A 20,888-nucleotide genomic window follows, 5' to 3' on the forward strand; every position below is an offset into this window, starting at 1 on the left:
CGTCGCGGCCACCTGCTCTCACCGCGCTCCGTAGCGCAGCGGCTTCGCGCTTGCCGAGGCGGAGGCGGGGCCAGGGGCGGGGGCGGGGCCTGGGGGAGCGGCGGCCGAGCCCCTCCCCGAGTCTCCGCGGGGAGGAGCGGGCCGGTTTATTCAGGTGGGCATAAAGCGGGGTGGTGGTGGGGGGAGCATCCGGGCCACTAGGGAGGCTCTGGCGCTCTAGCTATTCTGAGGGCTGGGAGTTAGGATTCCTGGGTCCTGAGGACCTCATGAAATGCCCTCCTTCAGGCAGCCTTACCCAAGTGCCCTGGAGGCAGTGGCTCCACATGAAGACCCCCTCACACGAAGAAGCAAGCCCGGGAACCCCTCCTCGTCTGCGTTCCCCCTTCCATCTGAGCTCAGGAAAGCTCTCCCAGCCAGGCAAGGTGGGTGCGCGATAGGACACGTCCTCGAAGTCAGGGCCCCCCCATCCAGGGGTCAGCTGTGTAGGGGCTCAGGCCACCGAGGGGACCATTAGGTGCCCAGGTCATCTTTAGCCTCAGTCCATCTCTCTCCCAGCAACACAGCCACACACACACACACACACACCACGCCACCCCAACCCCTGCCCTCAGCGCCAGCTCAGGTCCCTCAGCTGTCACTGTTTAGCCCTGGAATGACAGGCATCCGGACTCCGTGCATCCAGCCACACTCAAGGCCATTGAGCTTAGCACCCCTGGGCCCCTGCCCCCCTCCCTCTGCCCCCAGTCACTAATTTTATTGACCTGTAAAAGGCACGTTGCTGGCAGGAGAGATCACAAGTGAAGGTGAAGTGGGGAGCAGAGAGGCAGAAGAAGGGGCCCCGGGAGGCAGAGATGGGACAGGAGGGAGGAGGTGGGTGACTCCTGGAGCCACGGCCAAGGAACACTGGAGAATAGCAGGAAGAGAGGCCCTAGGAAAGAGGGGTACCCTCTCTGCGGGAGTGGAGGCCAAAAAGACTGGTACTGAAATGTCACCCTTCAATCAGACAAGAGGCAGACTGAAGAAAGATGCTGGGAGAAGGGAGTGCGCATCATTTCCCATCTACCCTTAGGCAGGACCAGGGATGTAGCCAGAGGGAAGGAGGTTAGACGGCAGGAAGGACTGCCATCCTGCTCTCAAATCTCTGCCCTAGCCCCCTCCCTTCCTCTTGAAGGTGACTCCTGCCTGCTGGGCTGCTTACTACAGAAATAGCCCTTTCCCTGAAGAATCAACCTAGATCTTGCCTTTCTTTTTCTTTCTTTCTTGTTAAAACGAGAACAGAAAATTTAGGCCTTTACAACTTCTCCCACCCCCCATGCCTACCTGAGCCCTACCCCTCAAATCCTGGATCTCAGCCTCTCCTCAGCCCAGGGGAGATGACCTGGGGGTTAGGAGAGGCTGGAGAGGGGGGCACTGGGGTTTGAGCCTATTATGGGGTGGAGGAGGCAGAAAGGCCTCACATTCTCAGTGGCTCTCAAATTTAGACTTTTGATGCTCTCTCCAAATCAAGGTTACACGATAGCCATAAAGAGGGGTGTTAAAAAAATTTTTTTTAAAGCTTTGAACATTAGAAATACAGCACAGGGACTTCCCTGGTGGTCCAGTGGTTAAGAATCCACCTTCCAATGCAGGGGACGCAGGTTCGATCTCTGGTCGGGGAACTAAGATCCCACGCGTCACGGGCAGTTAAGCCACAACTAGAGAGAAGCCCACGTGCCACAACTAGAAAGAAACCCACATGCCGTAACCAAGACCTGACACAGCCAAAAAATAAATTAATTAATTAAAACAAAACTAACTAAAAAAAAAGAGAGAAATACAGCACAAAGCAGATTGGTGGTTGTGGAAAGGGAAGAGGATTACATTGGGAGCAAGGAAGTTTTGAGGGTGATGGTGATGTTCATTATCTTGATTGTGGAAGCGCATACATACATTAAACTTATCAAATTGCACACTGTAAATATGTACAGTTATGTCAATTATATTATACCTCAACACATCTGTTTTAAAAATACTACCCATTTTCTACATGAGTTCTACTTCTTTATTTTTAATTTATGGAGAATCTCAAAGAATACAAGTGGCCTTGGCAGGGAAGGAATGTTGAAGCCAAGGGAAACTGGCGATGCCTAGTACAGTGGGGCCATTCTTCTGCCTCAGTTTCCCCCCACCAGCTCCATCCATTGCATACGAAGGTGTCTGTGTACATGTTAAGGGGGGTCTGGGATGAGCTGTGGCTCTCCAGCTGCTTCCTGAGTGTGGGAGTCCAAGCCAGCCTGGGTGCCCAGGGTTCCTCTGTGGCTGGTCAGCCGGGAGCCTGGAGCTGGTGACTCCGGAGGGAGGGGCTGGACCCAGGCTTTGCCCAGGAGACGGTGGCTTCTGTGGATTCTCCCGCCCCCTGCAGGCTACAGCAGGCACTGCAGGGACAAGATGGTCAGTCCAGGGAGAAGTCTGCCAGGCTGCTGTGGATTCTCCCGCCCCCTGCAGGCTACAGCAGGCACTGCAGGGACAAGACGGTCAGTCCAGGGAGAAGTCAGCCAGGCTCTGGGCACAGTGCTGCACGTAGTCAAAGTCAGGCACGGTGAAGGGCACGCGGGACCACTTCTTGGACTGGACCCGCCCTTGCGGTGTCTCCAGCAGCAAGCTGCGGACTTTGAGTACTGGCAGCTTCGCTGACTTGTAGATCATCTGCAGACCCCAGCCCTGTGGGTGGGACAGAGATGGCCAGGTCTGCATCTCTGTCCTCAGACTGGGCTCCTCTCCTCAGGCTGGAGTTCATGAATGCTGGGCCTATGTCTCCCACCTCAGCCTGAGAGCCATCTCCCCCATCACACTGTGGACTCCCTAAGACAGGGGTGGAACTCCTCTCCTCAGATTGGGAGCTCCTGGGGCAGGGCTGCTTCCCCCATCCCAGTGAGGGCACCCTGATGGCAGAGGCGGGGCTTCCTCTCTCAGACTGAGGACTTCTCAAGACTAGTGCTAAGGGCCACGGCCCCAGCACTTACCTCCCCACAGTTCCTGCAGCTAATGACACCCCCAGGCCTCCAGTCCTTGAAGACTCTGTTGATGACCACAGGCTCCTGGGAGATGTTGTAGTAGATCCTGGAGAAGAATGGGAGTGGCCACAGCCCTCATGGACCCCACCCCCCAACCCCAGCCCCAGACCTCACGCCCTCCTGCCTGCTGAGCCTGCGCCCGGGCCTTGGGCCTTCGTGCCCGTCGAGAGGTTACACTCTGCCTATGCTGCCTCCACGGCACCTTCTTCTGCCCAAGCTGGCCTCAGCACTACCCACCTGGATGATTTCAACAGTCCCCCAACAGCTCTCCCTGCCCCATCCTTCCATCCCATTCCATCCTTACTCTCAACCCCACATCATCCTTCCACCAACTGTCAGAGTGACCCTCTACAAATGTACTTCTGACCCTGACATTCCCTTGCTCAAAATCCCCCCAAGACTCTGCATTGCCTACAGGACAAAGGCTAAACTTTCAGGCCCGACCTTCAAGGTCCTCCACGGGCCAGTCTGTGTTCCTTCAGAATCTCATCCTTCACCATCTCTTCCACTCAAGTCAACCAGAATTACTCCCGTTGCATCATCCCTGCCTCTTCTCATCTCACATTCCAACCCAGTGCATCCTTCAAGACAAGCCCTAGTTGAAATGCTACCTCCTCAAATGAGAGAACCTGTGTGAAGATCCTTGGCATAGCAGGTACCTAATAAATAATGAATGGATGGAGGATGGGGAAAGGTTACCCTCTAGAGGGTGGAAGATGAGGGGATGGCTCAGGGACAACTAGCCCCTCTTGATGTCTTCAAAGTAGGTAGGACCACCTGGTTGGGGAACCAAGATCCCACATGCTGCGGGGCAATTAGGCCCAGGTGCCGTAACTACTGAGCCCGTGTGCCTCAACTACAGAGCCCATGTGCTGCAGTTAATGAGCCCACGTGCCGCAACTAGAGGGAAGCCTGTGCGCCACAACAAAGAGCCCACACACTGCAACACAAGATCCTGAGTGCCACAACTAAGACCCAATGCAGCCAAAAATAAATAAATAAATATTAAAAAACAAAAACAAAGTAGGTAGGACCAGGGGGCCAGTCTGTGGCCCCTCAGCATTTGGCATCCTGAATTCCAGCTCTTGCTCAACCACATAGTGGCTGTGGGAGCTTGGGCAAGTCACTTAGCCTCTCTGAGCCTCTGTTTCCTCACCTGTAAAGTGGGGTGATGATAAGACCTGTCTCCTCAGACTACTGTGAAAATGCATACTTGGTCGTTGTTAAAATGCTCCTTAACTTTCCAAACCCTCAAAGCACTGTCTGGATGGAAGGGATTCTCCATCTCCCATCATACCCTTCTTCTCTCCCCGCTTCCCATCCCGACAGCCCCTTCTACAGTTCTCACGAGAAGTTGGGGTTCACGTTGACGTGGTGGGTACCCTCCACCCTCCGTAGGTCACTCCCATAGCCCACGGGCACCGTGCAGTTGACACAGAGGAGCCGCACGTGCTCTGCCAGGAACTTGTGCTGGAGACTCTCCCGCTGGGCCGCCTGGGCTGCCCGCTTGACCAAGGCTGCCCGCTGCAGATCCTGGATCTGGGGTGGGAGGGGACACGGGGCATGGCTGGGGCCTGAGAGACCTGACCCCAGGAATGCTCCCAGGGGGCCAAAGGGCTCCCAAATGGCTCAGATTATTAGCACCCAGAAGGGACTTCCTCAACCATCCCTGGAGTTTTTAGAAGCAGCTCTGTGGAAAAAAATATGGGGGTGGAAAAAAATATGAGAGGAAGGCAAGTCTTTTTGCTGGATCTTTACTCCCTCTTTGGAGGATTTCGTGCAAAGTGGCTTCTTTTAATCTAACATGGGGCATCATTAATAATTATGCTGGGACAGCAGGAGTAAATAGGGACCATCCTGAACAAGGCTGGACGATGGTGACCCTGCCTCAGGGGAACTGATTTAAGCCCTGGTTCTGGGCTTATTTTGTGGATGTGTCTGTCTGTTTCCCTGCTGCCTGGTTCCAGAAGGGCTGTAAGGCGGCTCTCACAGATACACAAAATATTTGGTGGTGAGGATAAATTCAAAGCCCTGGATAAGGCCTGTTTCCAAGGCATTTTGGAGAACGGCCATTGCCTTCCCTGGAAGCCCCACCGCCAGCCTCTACCTTTCCCTTCATTCAAATCTTCCCCAGGCGGGCCAGGCTAGCCCCCAGAGGAAGGGGGTCCAGGGGCGTGTATGTGTGTGCAGTCAGAGACCTTCTAGGCAGAGCGTCCTCAGTCCCCTTCCCCGTAGGGTAGTCAGGCTGCCCACAAACCTTGTCCTGGTACTTGGCCTGGTCCATCTCCTGCACAGCAGCCACTGCCCGTTCCATCAGAGTCTCCAGCGCCTCATTGGTCAGCTCCCGCTTCAGCTCCCGACTCCCTTGGGCCGCCACAAATGAGTATACACTTTGGCTGGCCCGGGCACGGCCCCTTGCCTGGGAAAAGAGAAAACAGAGGGGCCTGAGTGGGGCTGGGGTCCCACACAGCATCCTTTGAGGGCTGTTTTGGGGAGGGATGCTTTGGGCACCTGGACCATGGAGATCTCATTGGTCAGGAGCCCATAGCGCACCACCACCTTGCACTGGGGGATGTCCAGCCCCTCCTCTGCCACACTCGTAGCCACCAGGAGGTTCAGGGTACCAGTCCGGAACTTCTGGATCACTTCTTGCTGGTCCCTCTGGGGGGAAGTGGGGGAGGAGAAAGAGGATGGTAAATGAGGTCGGTTGAGGCCTATCTTCCTGCCAGCCCAGCCTCTCCTGGTTTAGCCCTTTTACTCACAGTCTTGTCCCCTTTCCCTAGGAACCCTGCGTCCCCACCTCTATCTTCAAGTAGCCCCAGGACCTTGCTCATCTTCCTAGGTACCCATCTCACCCCCGTCTCCCTTAGGAGTCCCTAAAGGCCCCTGCCCCTCTACTCTAGGAGCTCTCAGGACCTATTCTCCTCATGCAAGGGACCCCAGACCCCTGATTCCCTGTCCTGAGGACATCACTCGCCTCTCCCTGCAGATCCCCAAGCCTCTGCCTCTCTTCCCCCAGAGATCTCCAGATTGGGGGAACCTTCAACACTGGGGATCTCAGTGTCTCCCTCTCCCCCCGCAGCTCTCTGCCCTCTGCCTGGAGTTAATCCATCGCCCACTGCTCTGTGCTGAAGATTGTCCCCTCCCTTTCTCCACTGGGGAAGCCCCACCCTCAGCTCCGTTCCCCAGAACCCACACCTGAGTCATCTGGATCATCTGAGTGTTCTGGCTGCTGTTCCCAGCCCCAATCAACAGCTGGGGCCTGATGTCCACTGTCTGCAGGCCTGGCTGCTGCTGGAGCCAGAGCAGGAGGGAGTGAGCGCTCTGGCGGGTCCGGGTGAAGATGATGCCCTGCGGGCTGTCAGGGCTCCTGAACTGCTTCTGCAAGATCTCTTCCAGCACCGCCAGTTTCGGGTTCTCTGGGCCATGAGTTGCCAGGTGGGCCAGCTTACTCTTGTGGTCTGCCAGAAAAGCCCAAAGCAGAAGCGCAGGACTCAGGTCTGGAGGTGGGCAGGGTTGGGCGTGGGGGACTCATGGGGATAAGATTACAGGAGTTGGGGGTCCGGGGGTGCCTGACGACACCTGCTCCTGCCTAATTCCCCTGAACAGCACCAGAAGCACATTTAAGGACACCCTCTGCCTGCCCAGCCTTAGGTCGGGGGCCTACAGTGTAGAATCCTTTGCTCACATACCTCATCCAGTACCCCTCTTCAACCCAGCTACCAGGATGACCCTGGACATTTTCATACTGATCTTTGCTCCCCGGGTCTTCAGAAAGATACTTGCCCTCCAGCCTGTGCTGCGGCCTCCTCTAGCCTTACATTTCGTTCTCTGACCACCTCACTTTCCCAGTTTAAAGGCACCACACAACCGAAACCTTCAAGGACCGTCCCAATTAAATGTTTTTTTAAAAATCTCTGTCAAAAACATGAATTCGTTTTTATATCTATGCAAACCTTCACAAATGAGGGCATATTATCTTTTGTCATATCCACGGCTTTGACTTTTGGTTAGAAAATTCGGGCCCCAGTACCCTCGTTGGCACCTTCCCCACCCACGTTGGCACCTGCGTCCTGGCTGGCCTCTGACCTTTAGTTCAGTTGCGAGCCTCACCATCAAACAGCGCCAGCAGCCAGCGCTCGGCACGCAGGATCTGGGTCTTAGTGGTGCGCTCCCTGTCGTAGAAATCCTGCAGAGTGGCCAGGGCATCCACCGCACGGACCGTGTCGTGGATGAGCAGTGCGTCGTTGTAGCGACGCAGGTGAAGCGCGTACACCCGCCGCTCCTGCAGCCCCGCCTCAGCCGCTGAGGGAGGGCAGGGTTCGCAGCGCCTGAGTGGCCACGCCCCTCCAGGGTCCACTTCCGCCTAGGCTACGGCCCCCGAAAGGCTCCGCCCAGGCTGGCCCCGCCCCGGACCGCCCCGGCCGCCTAGCCCTTCCCTAGAACGGCCCCTCGCACCATTCCGGCCCAGCTCCACCACTTGTTGCTCGTAGGTCTGCGTCCCGAAGTCCCGTCTCAACTCGGGCATCTCCAGATGGTCGTGGATTTGGTCCATGAGCTCCTTCAGCATGTCGCCAAACGGCTCCTGGACGAGAAGAGTGAGGGTGTGAGGGGTTTCCCACACACATCGGGGGAATGGGCACCCAGTGGGGACGCTGATCTCCGGGCGAAGCTGCGCCGCTACTGCCGGCACATCGGAGCTGGACAGGAGGGAGCCCCAGAGGGAGGCCGGCTGGGGTGTGAAAGGAGTCCTGGCTGGAGGCAGAGGTCGGGGTCCTGCACCCCGCTCCTGCTATGTCGGAATCCTTGACTTCTGGCCTGAGCACAGTGATGTCTAGTCCTTGTGCAGCCCTGTCCTGGCAGACACCAGACAGTGTCTGCACCGCAGGAGAGAGCTTGGAACAGCCTCAGCACAGAGTGCCCCAGCTTTACGGTTTGCAAAGCGTGCCCAGGGTTTTGAGAGATGCCCACGGTGGCATCTGAGTCAAACGAAACAGCAGGCTGAGGGCATGGGCTGTATCTGCCCCATTTCACAAAAAGGGGAAATGGAGGCTGAGACAAAAGCAAATAACCCGAAACCACAGAGCTAGTGAGGGTGGAGTCAGAGCTCAACCCCAGGTGCCCTAACTTCACACCAGACCCCACCCCCTGCCACGGCTCTCCCCCCATGCACCTGGGTGCGTCTGTGGCAGAGGTCGTACTGTTTGCAGGGCTGGCGGCTGTGCTCCTGCAGCTGGGAGCGGTAGTCCTGGGGTGACATGATGCGCCATGTGTCCAGGTTGGCACAGAGCTGGGGCAACAGAGAGGGGTTCACTGGAATGGGGGGTTCTGTGGGGACAATGGGCAGAGCTTTGGGGCAGGATGGGCTGAGGCAGGGCCATTGGGAGTGGGGACTCGTGTTCAACAAATAGCTATTGCCCTCCTTCTCTATGCCCAGTGCTGTTCTAGTTACCAGGGATACAGAGCATCTTACATTGGAGATGGGGAGACAGATGATAAACAAGTAAAGAGTAACAGAATGAGGGACTTCCCTGGTGGTCCAGTGGTTAAGAATCCGCCTTACAATGCAGGGGACACGGGTTCGATCACTGCTCCCGGAACTAAGATCCCACATGCCGCGGGGCAGTTAAGCCCGCACGCTCTGGAGCCCGTGCCCCATAACTAGAGAGAAGCCTGCCCACTGCAATGAAAGATCCTGCATGCCGCAGCGAAGATCCCGTGTCCCGTGTGCCGCAGCTAAGACCCGATGCAGCCAAATAAATAAATTTAAATTTAAACTAAAAAAAAAAGAGTAACAGAATGAGAGAATTTCACGTAGTGTTAACTAGCTCTTTAAAAATAAAACTGGATGATATGAAAGAGCACAGTGGGACTTCCCTGGTGGCGCTGTGGTTAAGAATCCGCCTGCCAATGCAGGGGACACGGGTTCGATCCCTGGTCCCGGAAGATTCCCACATGCCGCAGAGCAACTAAGCCCATGCACCACAACTACTGAGCCTGTGCTCTAGAGCCCATGAGCCACAACTACTGAGCCTGCGTGCCACAACTACTGAAGCCCGTGCGCCTAGAGCCTGTGCTCTGCAACAAGAGAAGCCACTGCAAAGAGAAGCCCGCGCACCGCGACGAAGAGTAGTCCTCGCTCACCACAACTAGAGAAAGCCCATGTGCAGCAATGAAGACCCAACGCAGCCAAAAATAAATAATTAAATAAATAAATTTATTTTTAAAAAAAAGACGTGACATTTAAGCTGCTCTCTGAATGACAAGAAAGAGCCTGACAAGTAAAGTGCAGGGTAAAGGCATTCAGGGCAGAAGAAATGGCAAGTGCAAAGGTCCTGAGACAGGACAAGCCTGACATGCTCAAGATACAGAGAGAGGCCAGAATAGTGGGAGTGAGGGGAAGGGTGCAGGAAATGAGGGTGGGAGGTAGGCAAGGCCTAGGTCACATGGGACTTTGTAAGCCAGAGTGGACTTGGGAGATTATTCTAAGTGTGACAAGAAGTCATTCGAGGCTGGAGCTTAGGTGGGGAAGCGCCTTGAACCCTGCCTGGGGAGTCTGGAGAGGGCTGATGGGCATGGGGTTAGGCAGGACAGGTTAGGGAGGTTTCTGGTGGGAGGGTCACAGGGGCCAAGCTGACCTGCAGGACGTGGTCAATGGCCCCATCGAGCGTGGAGGCCCCACCAGTGCCTGGCGAGGCTGTGAGACCCAGCACCTGCGGCAGCGGCCGGGTCCTCCGGAGTTTAAGCTCCAGGTACCGGCTCAGGATGACGTTGTAGACGGTGTCTTTGTGCGTGTGGTGACACTCATCCACCACCAGCAGGGAGAAGGCTGGAGGCACACAAGAGAAGGTTATTACCTAAGCTTGCAAAGCCCTTCCTCCCATAAACTGTTTCATGTAGTCCCCACAACTCATCTGAGAATTCCTTCCTCCCTTCACAGCTTGCAGCTGGGCCCCAGAGAATGGGCCAGGCAGGGACGATTTACCTCCATTTTACAGATTAGTAAACTAAGGCCTAGCTGGGGGAAGGTACTTGCCCAAGATCCTGCACTCTAGCCAGGTCTGTTTCTACTGGGGTGTATGCTGGGGTTTGGTGAATGGGGAACCCCTCATCCCATGAAATGTCCCAACACCTTTACTAGAACAGGAGCCCTGGGGTTGGCAGGCAGGGGGCCTCAGGGGTGCACCCTTTCCCCCTGCCCCCAGCCCTCACCGTTGAGCTCCACATGCTCCCCCTCCTCCAGGCTGGTCAGTGCCTTCTGCAGCAGCTCAGCCGTGCAGATGAGCAGGTCATGCCTCTGGGCCACATGGGCAAAGCCAGCTCGTGGCCCCATGTCCCCACTCAGGGTTGTAATGGTCCAGCGTCCGCCCAGCATGCTGCTGAACTCCTCACAATGCTGGGTCACCAGGTGCACCTGGGGGTGGAGAATGAGATGGGGAGAGGAAGCTGGATCAGGGCCTGGGGAATGGGGGTAGCAAGGTGACCCCCACGCCATAGCTGAGTTCTGGAATGGGTGAAAAGACAGGTGAGCTTAGAGACGGTCACAGCCGCTTTGGAGTTCGGAGGGTCCTGAGAGGCACCCGAGGAGTTGAGACGCCGCTGGGGGGAGGGCAGGACACTCACCCTGTTGACCAATACAACCACCTTGGCTCCGTCTACAGTCTCTAGATGTCTCTTGGCCACATAAGCAGCTGCCCTTGTCTTCCCAGAGCCCGTGGGCAGCCAAATGATGATATTCTTGCCCTCCAGGGCAGGCATGATCACCTCCCACTGGTAGGGTCGCAGCTCCATTCTGGAAATGGCAGGGAGCTCAGACCACTGGTCCTCCTGGCCCCCTCCCAGGCCCGGCACCCCTCGGTGCCAGTCTCCACTCCTGGCCAGCTCAGTCTTGCGTAGGAAACTCCCTGTGCCCCGGACTCCATTCAGCTTGAGGGAGAAGGGGGCAGGGACCTACCGGAAACCGATCTGGGCAGGGGAAAGGCTGAGTACCACACAGACCACACTTGCCCCGTGCCAGCCCGGGTCTCACCTGCAGCCCTGCCGGCTTAGCCCAGATGCTGCTGGGCTCCGCTGAGCAGGAAATGGAAACTGAAACTGAGGGGAGGAGCCAGCCCTGCAGAGGTCAACCTAGGAATCTCCCTTCGCTGCCCCACAGAAAAAACTTTGTGCGCTTCAGGGGGCCTGGTGGGTGAGGGGTGAGTGAGAGGGTGAGGGGTGGAGGGAGGGGAGAAGCGCTGCTGACAGCAAGGCACCCTCTCTTTCCTCCTGGGTCCTGCTAGCCCCTCCCCCAGGAGTGGAGTCTTCACCTGGACCGGGAGCAGCCAGCAGGGAGAAGCGGGGGGCTGCAGCCCAGCAGGCCCCATCGCCCCAGGGGCACGGGACAGGCACGAGGCTTGCTGAGGGCAGCCCCAGCCTGCAGGCAGTACTGGCGGAACAGGGTCAGCCTGCTAAGGCCGGGGATTCTACTGAAGAAACAATCACACTGAGAAAAAAATCCCCCAAACTTTATTGTTCCCTCCAAGGGATTAATGCCGGGAAATGAATGGTCCCCATGCCCCCCACCCCTGGGGGACAAACAGAACAGTGCAGGGTGAGGCATGGCCCCTCCAGTCCAGGTTGAACTTCCAACCCCTGAAGCCCCCTCACTCAAGCTAAAAAGTTGGTGATCCCACCCTTGAGGAAACAGTGACCTGGAACAGTGACCTGGGCCAGGGCCAGGACTCCAAAACTCCATAGCTTGGGTGAGTGTGTGTGTGTGTGTGTGTGTGTGTGGAGTCTGTGTGTGGTGTGTGTGTGTGCATGGTGTGTGTGCGTGTGGTGTGTGTGTGTGTGTGTGTGTGTGGCGGGGGTGGGGGTGGGGAGAAGGGGGGATCAGGACTGGGGGCCACCAGGGCTGGACAGGGTTCATCCTCTGGCCACCAGCCACTCTTCGAGGGGCTCAACCCGACCTGAGAGACCCCGTCCCGAGGTCAGACACAATGAAGGGTGGGACAGAGCTGCAGGCTTGGGGGTGTCCCAGGGCCCTGAAAGGGCTGCAGGATCAGGGCCTGGAGGGCCCCTGGCTGGAGTGTCTCAAACTGAGGCAGACCTGGGCACAAGGGCAGCCCAGGGATTAGATCAGAGCCCGAGGTGGAGACATTCCAGGTTGAGACCGAGGTCCGCAGCCAGACTACTTGTCAATGAGCCCGCCCTCCTTGAGCTTGAAGTAGAAGAACTTCTCCAGGGCGCTGGCGCAGCGGCAGTACTCGCTGTCCGGGGGGTTGTACTCGCGGCAGTTAGCGATGACCCGCTGCAGGTCAGCTACAAAGAGCTTCCGGGTCACATAGTAGCGGCTGCGCAGCCTCTCTGTCATGGTCTTCAGGTCTGGGCAGCAGGAGAGAAGGGTACGGTTTTCAGGGGCTGCACGGCCCAGGGCGCCGGAGCAGGTGTGGGAGGAAGGAGTTGGAACGGAGGGTCCTCACCGATGGGGAAGCGGATGACCTCGTAGTAGTCTGGGGCCTCCGACTTCTTCACGGGCTCCATGAAGGGCCAGGCACTGGGGTGGGACTGCAGAGGAGAGCCGGGCTGAGGCCAGGCCCACTGTGCCCCCGCCCAGCTCGAGACAGCCACCCCCCAACCCTGGGTCGGAAAGCCACAGCCATTGGCACAGGGACCCCCAGAAGGGAGCCTGGTCTCCCCACCTTGATCTGGGCCAGCAGGTTTTTGAGGGTCGTGTAGAGCTGGTCCGGGTCCTTCAGCTCCTTCCTGGGGCAGGAGAGGCCGAGTCTGAGGCTCCCGGGCCCTCCGCCTCCCCCTCCTCCCTCCCTTCCCTGCACACAACACTCACCCCTTCTCCTTCCCCAGCGGCTTCCAGCCCGTCTCTCCTGCGAAGTGGGGAGTGGGGAGAACACCCCTAAGAATGCCTGTCCGCACCCCAAGCAGTACACCCCCTCCCCAGCCGAGACCCCTGCTCACGAATGCCGGGGACGCTCTCCACAGGGATCTGCCTCACACCCTCCTTGAAGCAACTGAGCCCGGGGTAGACCTTTCGGATCTGGGCCTGTTTGCGCTCAATCAGCTTCTTGATGATCTGAGGGAAGGACGGGTCTGAGGGGCCAACCCAGCTCCAGCAACCACCCTCCCAGGCCACAGTCAGGCCCCCCCCCTAATTTCCCCTAAGACGCAGAGCAAGACCCAAGACCCTGGCCCATCCCACTTCACATGCGCACATGCACGCACACGTGGTACACATCCACACGCGTTCACCCTCGAGCGCACGTTCCTGAAAAGCCCCGTGGAGACGTGCATGCGCGAGTGCACGCACGCACGTGCACGCACACCTCCTTCTGCTTCTTGATGATGTGGGACAGCTCCGTGTAGGGGATTCGGGGGTTCAGCTCACACTCCATCAGTGTCGCACCTTCGTAGTCCTTAATGTAGCCCAAGTAGCGGCTCTTGGGCACCTTGATGTCCTTGGAGAAGCCCTGGGGCGTGGAGCGTTACGACCGATCCATCAGCAGGCCTTTTCCAACCTGAATCTGACTCACCCCCAGAACCTCCCAGCTCTCCCAGCCTGCCCAACTGCCCTAGAGAACCCCATCCTTCCCTGGAGCAGCAGCAGGAGGAACACAGGCGTGAAGGACTTCCCCGCAGGTGTGGGATGGAACGGGGGAGACGAAGGACGCCTAGTCCATCCACATCGGGGATGAGACAGGATGACTCCTGTCCCCAGGCAGTGGGCAAACGGGGTGAGGTGAGGGTCACCTGCTTTTTGAAGTAGCCAATGGCGTACTCGTCGGCGTAGGTGAGGAAGTAGAGAATGTTGTGTTTGATGTGATACTCCTTCAGGTGGTTCATCAGGTGAGTCCCATAGCCCTGCAGGGGAAGGGGGCAGGCCTGCGGCTAGAGAGGTCTCAGGAGGGCAGGGAGGGGAGGGCAGGGACAGGAGGGAGCGGACTGGAAAGGAGGTGGGAATAGCCAGGGGATCCAAGTCAGGGAGGAGGAAAGGCGACTGGCAGAGGAAGGGGAGTTTATGGGGGAGAAAAGTGAAGGATGCTGGACGTCTAAGCGCTTACTCTGGAACACGTGTGGTGCTTGGTTCTTTACAGAGTAATCCTCAAGTTAACCCATGAAACAGCTATCGTTACCTCCATTTTACAGAAAAACACCTGAAACTCAGCTATGTTAGGAAATGTGTCCAAGTCAGGTGGCCAGCTATGGCAGGGAGGTTCTCCATCTAAACCCAGCCAGGAAGCTGTGCTCCTCAGGCGGCTAGTTCCCGGTCCCTGGGCCTCAGAATTGGAGGCAAGGGGAGGGGGAATCACAAGGGCCCGACTCATCATCATATCTGAACCCCAAAGAGACTGTCTTCCACACACGTCAGGACCAAAGAGGCACCGTGCAGATCCGGGTTACGTAAAACAGGACAACCATGGAATTCTCTGGCAGTCCAGTGGTTAGGACTCCAAACTTTCACTGCAGAGGGTGCGGGTTTGATCCTGATGGGGGAACTAAAACCCTGCAAGCTGCACAGCGTGGCCAAAAATAAATAAATAAAGTGGCTGCAACATTTTAAAAAGTAAATAAATAAAAACAAAACAGGACACGGGACTTGCCCGGTGGTCCAGTGGCTAAGACTCCACGCTCCCAATGCAGTGGGCCCGGGTTTGATCCCTGGTCAGGGAACTAGATCCCACATGTTGCAACTAAGAGTTCGCATGCCACAACAAAGATCCTGCATGCTTCAACTAAGACCCGACACAGCCAACTAAACAATAAATAAATAAATATTTTTTTAAAAGAGTATTAAAAAAATAAATAAATAATAAAAAATAGGGCTTCCCTGATGGTGCAGTGGTTAAGAATCCACCTGCCAATGCAGGCAACACGGGTTCGAGCCCCGGTCTGGGAAGATCCCACATGCCATGGAGCAACTAAGCCCGTGCGCCACAACTACTGAGCCCGTGTGCCACAACTACTGAAGCCCGTGCGCCTAGAGCCCGTGCTCCGCAACAAGAGAAGCCACCGCAATGAGAAGCCCGCGCACCACAATGCAGAGTAGCCGCCGCTCGCCGCAACCAGAAAAAGCCCGCGCGCAGCAACGAAGACCCAACACAGCCAAAAATGAAATAAAATAAATTTATTAAAAAAACAAAACAAAACAGGACAACCAGGGAACTTACTAGTGGGTTTACTGTAACAATTAAAGGACAGAAACCAGGACTATCACCCAGCACAGGGTGCTGTTATAAAAGTTAACTCCCCAGCATATGTGAACATTCTTGTGACGAAAGAAATACAGGCCCATTTAAAAGTGTTACTGTACATCTGGAAAGTTCTCATCACAAAGAAAAAGCATTTTTTTCCCTATTCCTTTAATTTTGTAACTATATGAGATAACGGAGGTTCACTAAACTTACTGTGGTCATCATTTCACGACATAAGTAAGTCAAATCATCAGGCTGTACACCTTAAACTTACACAGTCCTACATGACAGTTATATCTCAATAAAACTAGAAGAAAACAAAATAAAAGTGTTACTGATTCTGGCGTGCCATATGTCAACAGGTGTTTCCTTAATCCAGTTATCAAAGTACAACTGCCACCTTGTGGGGGTGTGAAGAACTGTCTGGCCACTAAAAGAAGGGTTGGGGACAGCTGTGTCACTATTGTGCTGCTCTGACCTCGTCCAGAGCAGAAGCAGGGGGTGGGATGGAGCTGGGACCAGGGGCATGGACTCACCTTGACCTGCTCGTTTGAGGTGACGGCGCAGAAAACAATCTCTGTGAAGCCCTGGGTGGGAAACATGCGGAAGCATATCCCACCAATGACCCGCCCGTCCTTGATCAAAGCCAGAGTCTTGTGCTTCCTGAGGGGAGAGGGGTCAGGTCATAGGCCCTACCTGTCCCCCAAATGCTCCCCAAGAGCCCACAACAACCCCGGAGGCCTGAGCTGTACACAGTGCTGGGAACTAAGGAGCAAGAATCGCCCAGGGTTGGAGGAAGAGGCCTGGGGAGCAGTGGGGAGGCCAAGGAGGAGGCGCCTGGGTGTGGTGGCCTCGGGCTGGGCCCTCCTGGGGACATACGGGTCAAAGACAAGGCGGGCGATGTACTCCTTGGGCATGCGTGGCAGCTGGTGGGAGAAGACATTCTGCAGCCCTACGAGCCACAGCAACACCCGCCGGTTGGCCTTGGGTGTGAGCGAGTTGCCAATGACGTGGAACTCGATGATGCCACGGCGCTCCTCCAGGCGGGCAGTCTCATCCCGGGCGGCGTTGGCCGACAGCAAGCTCGTCTGGCACCAGAGGAGGGGTGCTGAGCTGGGGTCTCAGGTGGTGAGCCACCACCCCACCCCCAGCACAACTGGTCCATAAGCTGGGCTGCCCACCTCAGGCCCGAGCATGGCCGCGGGATCCGTGATGGTGAGCATGACCTCATTGACGAGCTCCATGGGGATGTCGCCCATCACACGGAGCCGTTTGGCATCCTCCAGGGTCAGGTTCTCTGGGAGCTTCCTCTTCTCGCCTGCTGAGGAAGCTGGCAAAGTCTCCCAGGGATGGCAAGAGAGGCTGGGGGAGGGGTGAATGAGGGGTAGAGGTCAGGGGTCAAGCACCCACCTGGCATGGGCTCAGCCCCTCCGGAATCCAGGCTCAAGGAGCTGTTGCTGCCCCCAGCCATGGTGGGACTGAAGATGGGGGCGCTGGGAACCACCGCAGCGCTGACTGTAGCTGAGATAGAGACGAAAAAATCGCGGGATGGAGGTTGAAGGTGCTGGTGTGTCCCTCTAAGGGACCCGAGCTTTCCCACCCCCAGCTGAGCCCTCCAGTACTTCCCCACTGCTGCCAATCGCAGCCCATCCTCCACTGCGGGGCTGAGCTCAGCCAGGAGGGCCAAGCAGAAAGCCTACTGTGTGTGACACATACCTGGCCGGGGCACCAGCTGGGTTCCCTCTGAGGGCGGCATGGTGAAGCCCGACTCCCAGATTGGAGAGTTTGCCCCGTAGATCTCCTCCTCCAGCATAGACAGGAATCTGGGGGGAGGGTAGAATCTGTCCCACAGCTCTGTCCTCCAACTGAGGGAGCAGCCTGGGCCAGACACGGGAAGGCCTGGAGGCTGCCCTCAGGGAACTGGGAGACAGAGACAGCCTCTGCCTTCAGACAAGGAAGAGGCACAGCTCCCTGTCTTCTGGGAGCCCCTCGTTGAAGGTAGGAGGACAGGGTGATCCAGAACAGAGACTAGAAGCCCAGTATGCCACGGTGAACAGCACAGGGAGACAGGGTCTGAACCGAAGCCAACCTGGGCTGTGTGCCAGGCGGGGCACCCAGTCACCCTGGGCCTCAGTATCAAAATGTGATTCCACCCTCTCCTGCCACCTCTTACTGCCACCTGGTGGCAAGAGGAGCACATGAGGGCCTGCATTAGTTGGGAAAGGCTTCCTGAACTGGGTGGCTGTAAGCCAGGTTCAAAATGAAAAGATGGTGTGGCAGAACAGAGAAAAATCTTACAGAAAGGGCTTGAACGGGGTGGAAAGCAGTTTCACCTCAAGTGTAAGCTCTTGAGGAGTGCTGTGGTGAGAAGGATTCTGAGCTGCGTCCACACCCCACGGGAAACAGTTAGTCATGTCTACCAGGGGCGTGGGCAGTGTTAGCACTCGGGCCATGTACCTGTCATCCCCAGACTAGTACAGGAAAAGGCAAAGGGCTAGCAGATTGTATCTGGGCCTTGGGCAAGCCTCCCAGGTAGAGGCCCAGATCCCAGAAGGTTCATGGAGTGAGAGGAAGGACCAATCCAGGAAGCCCTCCTGGAAAAAAGGGGACCACAGGGAGGATGTGAACGTGGTGCAAGATCCTGACGGGCCAGAATAAGTCTCACTTGGGGAAGTGGGTGAGGATGAGGGTCCTCTTCTCGGGCACCAGCTTGTCCTTCTCCACCCGGAACTTCTCCAGCAGCTGTCGCCGGGTAACGGTGAAGATGGAGCGGAGAAGGCTCCGCCCAAAGACGTGAGTGGTCTCGTACCGGGGGAGGCTATCACAGCTCTGGGGCACGTGGCAGTAACAGAGCCATCTGCAGAGTGGGTGAGGAGCAGGGAGGTGGTAAGTGAAAGCCCAGGCTGGGCCTACAAGCCTCCCCCATGCTGTCCCTGGCTGGACCTACCTGGTATAATTGACCTTGTAGGTAGCCACGTCCTCGGCCTGAGACCTCTGCCGAAATTGGGCAGGCGTCTCAAGCTTCCAGTAGTTAAGGCAGAGCAGGAACATCTTCGAGAGCTCGAACATGGTCTGCCGCTCCCGGGGGGCCAGATGACTAAACTTGTACTGCACAAAGTTCAGCACACCCTGAGAAGGGGAGGTAGGTAGGGGACAAAACGGGAGGAGGTGTGAGCAGCCAGCAGGGCCTTCTTATCCAAAAGTAGGTGCTTCCTGAAGGCAGGGGGCTCTCTGGGGTTTCTGCTCTGGAGCTGTCTGTGAGGAGAAATTATACCCCCTCCCACCCCCATGCCCACCCTGAGGTTAGCCCAAAGTATCCCCCTTTCTCCGAACCTCTCCCCTGTTCTCAGCTTGTGGGGTGGGGGGGGAATAGATAACACAGCCTCCCCACTCCTCCAAGATGCCCCCAATCCTCTTACCACCTGCCTCATCCCACCTGCTCAATATTAGGCTTCTCAAATGGGGGGCTGCCCAGGGACCCCTCCACCACGGGCCGAGTCATCTGCAGGATGCATTTCCGCAGGAGCTGGAAGAGGGAGGAGGAGAGGTCATTGGAATACAGAGCTGCAGACCTCCCAGCCTCCCTCCTTCGCCCACGCACACTCACTTGGAAAAAGCTCACCTTGAAGAGGTAGAAATAGACCTGCTTGGTGTCCGTATCCTCCTCCTTGTGAACAGACATGAACAGATTCTCCACGTCCACCACCATCCCCAAGAGCCGGTTAATCTCATCCTCCGACACATTCTCCAGGTGGGACACGTGGTCGGCTGTAAGGATAAATGGCAGTTGGGAAAAAGGAACAGAAAAAATCAACAGGGCTTCCTGCTCCTTTTCATCGCCAGCCAAGACACACCCTCAGTCCCTCCAATCAGCGTGACCGGCAACGAGACTGACTGCTCCTATCTGGGTGGCCTCTGGTCTCTTCTGGCTGGCAGATTTCCTTTCTCCTCCCTTGGGGCATACACACTCCCTGACCAATTCCTCTTTAGGAGGCATCTTCGGTCTTTCAGAGATGAAACTATGTGGCCCTTAAGTCATCCTGTCCAAGTAGGACCCAGCACCTCCACCCCCCACCCCCAGCTCCAAGGGCACTACCTGCCTTACCCAAGGGGTGCTCACAGCTGCGGCACAGCTCGCTCAGGTTGGCAGCTGGCTGCTGCAGGTCCATGCGGGGTGCAGTGGGGGGCTTGGGGTTTTTCCAGCCATTACACTTGCAAGTTTCATTAGCCTGGACGCAGAAGAATCAGTCAATAACCCTGTAAACCGGGGTGAGAAGCCGTTCCCCAGCCAGAGCTTTGCCCCCATTCCCACCCAAGCCCTAGGATGCCCCAAACCCCGCCCCCTCTCACCCCAGGCCCCGCCCCCACCTTGCAAGCCGAGAAGACCCCTAGCTTCTCAAGCTTCTTGGCGCGCGGCAGCCCCCGGACTTGCGCCTTCCTCTGGCTGGCGCGCTGCTGCTGGCTCAGGCCAGGTCGAGCCGGATCACCCCCGCTCCCGGTACCCCCACTTCCTACCCCGGGCCCCCCAGTCCCGGTGCTCCCGGCTGGGGCTGTAGCTGGGGCTGGGGCTGACGCCGGAGTGGGAGCCGGAGTCGGGGCCGAAGCCGGGCTGAGGGTAGGAGTCGGAGTTGGGGCGGGGGCTGGGGACTGAAGGGGACGGGGCTGCGCGGCCGGGGCCGGGGTCGAGGCCTGGGAAGGTTCCGTCATGGCCTCCCCGCAGCGGAGCGCGGCGCAGCGCGGCGCGGCGCTCCCAGCCCTAGGGCCGCATGGGCAACCGGCGTTCAGTGCGCAGGCGTCCCTGCCCCGGAGCATGATGGGAATTGTAGTCTTTCACGGTCGCCCCCTTTGCCTCCAGCTTCCAGGCTTTTCGGTCCTGTCTCTTGATGTCGGACAGACAAGTGAGGCCCGAGCGAGCACCCCAGATTGACTCCTCCTCACTTGTAATCTCTACTGAAGGCTTCCAAGATAGTAAAGATTGCTGCCCTCTTGGGACAAGGAGACCTACCCCAGAACACAGGCTTCTGTTTGGGGAATCACCTCCCAAGCCCAAGGGTGAAAATGCAGGCCTGGGGCCTGGAGTCGAGTTGGCTTCTTGCGCAGCTCCCTCCTGCCCCCACCCTGGCCCTATCCCACACGCCTCGGGACACAGAGTTGCACCCAGTGTGGCGATTAAATAGCAACAGTTCTATTTCTTGACCTGTTAAGCGGTACACGGGTGTGTTCTCTTTGCGCACTTTTCTCTGCGTACGTTATACTTCAACAAAAAGGGTTTATTTTACAAGCGCTGAGCGCCACAGTAATGGCCGTGGTCAGGTAAAAGGCTCCCAAGGTGGAGATGGGGTAGAGGCAGAGGAGGGCGGAACGGCTCTCCCGCCCACACGGTGGGCACCTCCCATGCAGGGCCCAAGTCTTCATCTTTGTGGTCCCAGAGCCCAGCTCTGAGCCTGCCACAGCAGGCCCGGGATGGAATGAAGGAAACCAGGAAGGCGCCTCCACCTCCCAATCCCCATGTGTCGCAGGATTGTGCGTGGTCAGAGAATTGCAGGACGTTCCAAGAATGGATGACCCCGCGGTCACACTGATGGCTCTGTTCAGGGGACAGTCCTCCTTCCCCCCAGGCCTGATTCTCAGAAGGGCAAGAGCCCGGCAG

The 20,888-nt window shown here is 57.1% G+C and overlaps 2 protein-coding genes across 10 annotated transcripts; both read right to left on the reverse strand.

Annotated features, from left to right (window-relative positions):
• Nucleotides 1-2,042: 2,042 nt before the first annotated feature.
• On the reverse strand, nucleotides 2,043-11,110 carry DHX58 (DExH-box helicase 58). 4 transcript variants are annotated; one of them, XM_060080994.1, is made up of 13 exons: nucleotides 11,083-11,110; nucleotides 10,677-10,845; nucleotides 10,266-10,467; nucleotides 9,692-9,882; nucleotides 8,227-8,343; nucleotides 7,512-7,638; nucleotides 7,167-7,358; nucleotides 6,252-6,514; nucleotides 5,613-5,714; nucleotides 5,311-5,472; nucleotides 4,402-4,592; nucleotides 3,003-3,099; nucleotides 2,043-2,700 (listed from the first exon to the last, which is right to left on the reverse strand). In XM_060080994.1, the coding sequence occupies exons 2-13, from the start codon at nucleotides 10,842-10,844 to the stop codon at nucleotides 2,515-2,517; spliced, it is 1,998 nt and encodes a 665-aa protein (XP_059936977.1). In that variant the 5' UTR covers nucleotide 10,845; nucleotides 11,083-11,110; the 3' UTR covers nucleotides 2,043-2,514. The 4 variants fall into 4 exon arrangements, with proteins under 4 accessions (XP_059936977.1, XP_059936976.1, XP_059936978.1 ...); XM_060080993.1 differs by having other exon boundaries at nucleotides 5,565-5,714; XM_060080995.1 differs by lacking the exon at nucleotides 8,227-8,343 and having other exon boundaries at nucleotides 5,565-5,714.
• A 426-nt stretch (nucleotides 11,111-11,536) lies between these two features.
• KAT2A (lysine acetyltransferase 2A) lies at nucleotides 11,537-20,010 on the reverse strand. Of its 6 annotated transcripts, none has more exons than XM_060081898.1 (18): nucleotides 19,607-20,010; nucleotides 19,344-19,467; nucleotides 18,861-19,006; nucleotides 18,675-18,764; nucleotides 18,186-18,367; nucleotides 17,904-18,095; nucleotides 16,955-17,061; nucleotides 16,649-16,759; nucleotides 16,420-16,556; nucleotides 16,118-16,326; nucleotides 15,775-15,901; nucleotides 13,797-13,907; nucleotides 13,373-13,516; nucleotides 13,008-13,122; nucleotides 12,880-12,916; nucleotides 12,734-12,797; nucleotides 12,515-12,599; nucleotides 11,537-12,416 (listed from the first exon to the last, which is right to left on the reverse strand). In XM_060081898.1, exons 1-18 carry the CDS (start codon nucleotides 19,943-19,945, stop codon nucleotides 12,223-12,225), a joined length of 2,514 nt encoding a protein of 837 aa, XP_059937881.1. In that variant the 5' UTR covers nucleotides 19,946-20,010; the 3' UTR covers nucleotides 11,537-12,222. The 6 variants fall into 6 exon arrangements, with proteins under 6 accessions (XP_059937881.1, XP_059937880.1, XP_059937879.1 ...); XM_060081897.1 differs by having other exon boundaries at nucleotides 16,420-16,559; XM_060081896.1 differs by having other exon boundaries at nucleotides 16,420-16,568.
• Between the last annotated feature and the right edge of the window lie 878 nt (nucleotides 20,011-20,888).

The sequence above is a fragment of the Mesoplodon densirostris genome, chromosome 18 (genome assembly GCF_025265405.1).
Source record: "Mesoplodon densirostris isolate mMesDen1 chromosome 18, mMesDen1 primary haplotype, whole genome shotgun sequence".
Classification (NCBI taxonomy): Eukaryota; Metazoa; Chordata; class Mammalia; order Artiodactyla; family Ziphiidae; genus Mesoplodon; species Mesoplodon densirostris.

Bases quoted from the DNA above. Each gene is read 5' to 3' on its own strand.
- DHX58 (XM_060080993.1), bottom strand. From the start codon at position 10,844: ATGGAGCTGCGACCCTACCAGTGGGAGGTGATCATGCCTGCCCTGGAG. The intron at 5,715-6,251 runs GTGTGGGTTCTG...ACTTCCCCCCAG, and splicing joins AGATGATCCAGATGACTCAG to AGGGACCAGCAAGAAGTGAT. The intron at 5,473-5,564 runs GTGCCCAAAGCA...CTCTTTTCCCAG, and splicing joins ATGAGATCTCCATGGTCCAG to GCAAGGGGCCGTGCCCGGGC.
- KAT2A (XM_060081892.1), bottom strand. From the start codon at position 19,945: ATGACGGAACCTTCCCAGGCCTCGACCCCGGCCCCGGCCGCGCAGCCC. The intron at 15,902-16,117 runs GTATGTCCCCAG...CTCTCCCCTCAG, and splicing joins GCCCGCCTTGTCTTTGACCC to GAAGCACAAGACTCTGGCTT. The intron at 12,600-12,733 runs GTGGGGAGACCA...TCTCCTCTGCAG, and splicing joins ACCTGCTGGCCCAGATCAAG to TCCCACCCCAGTGCCTGGCC.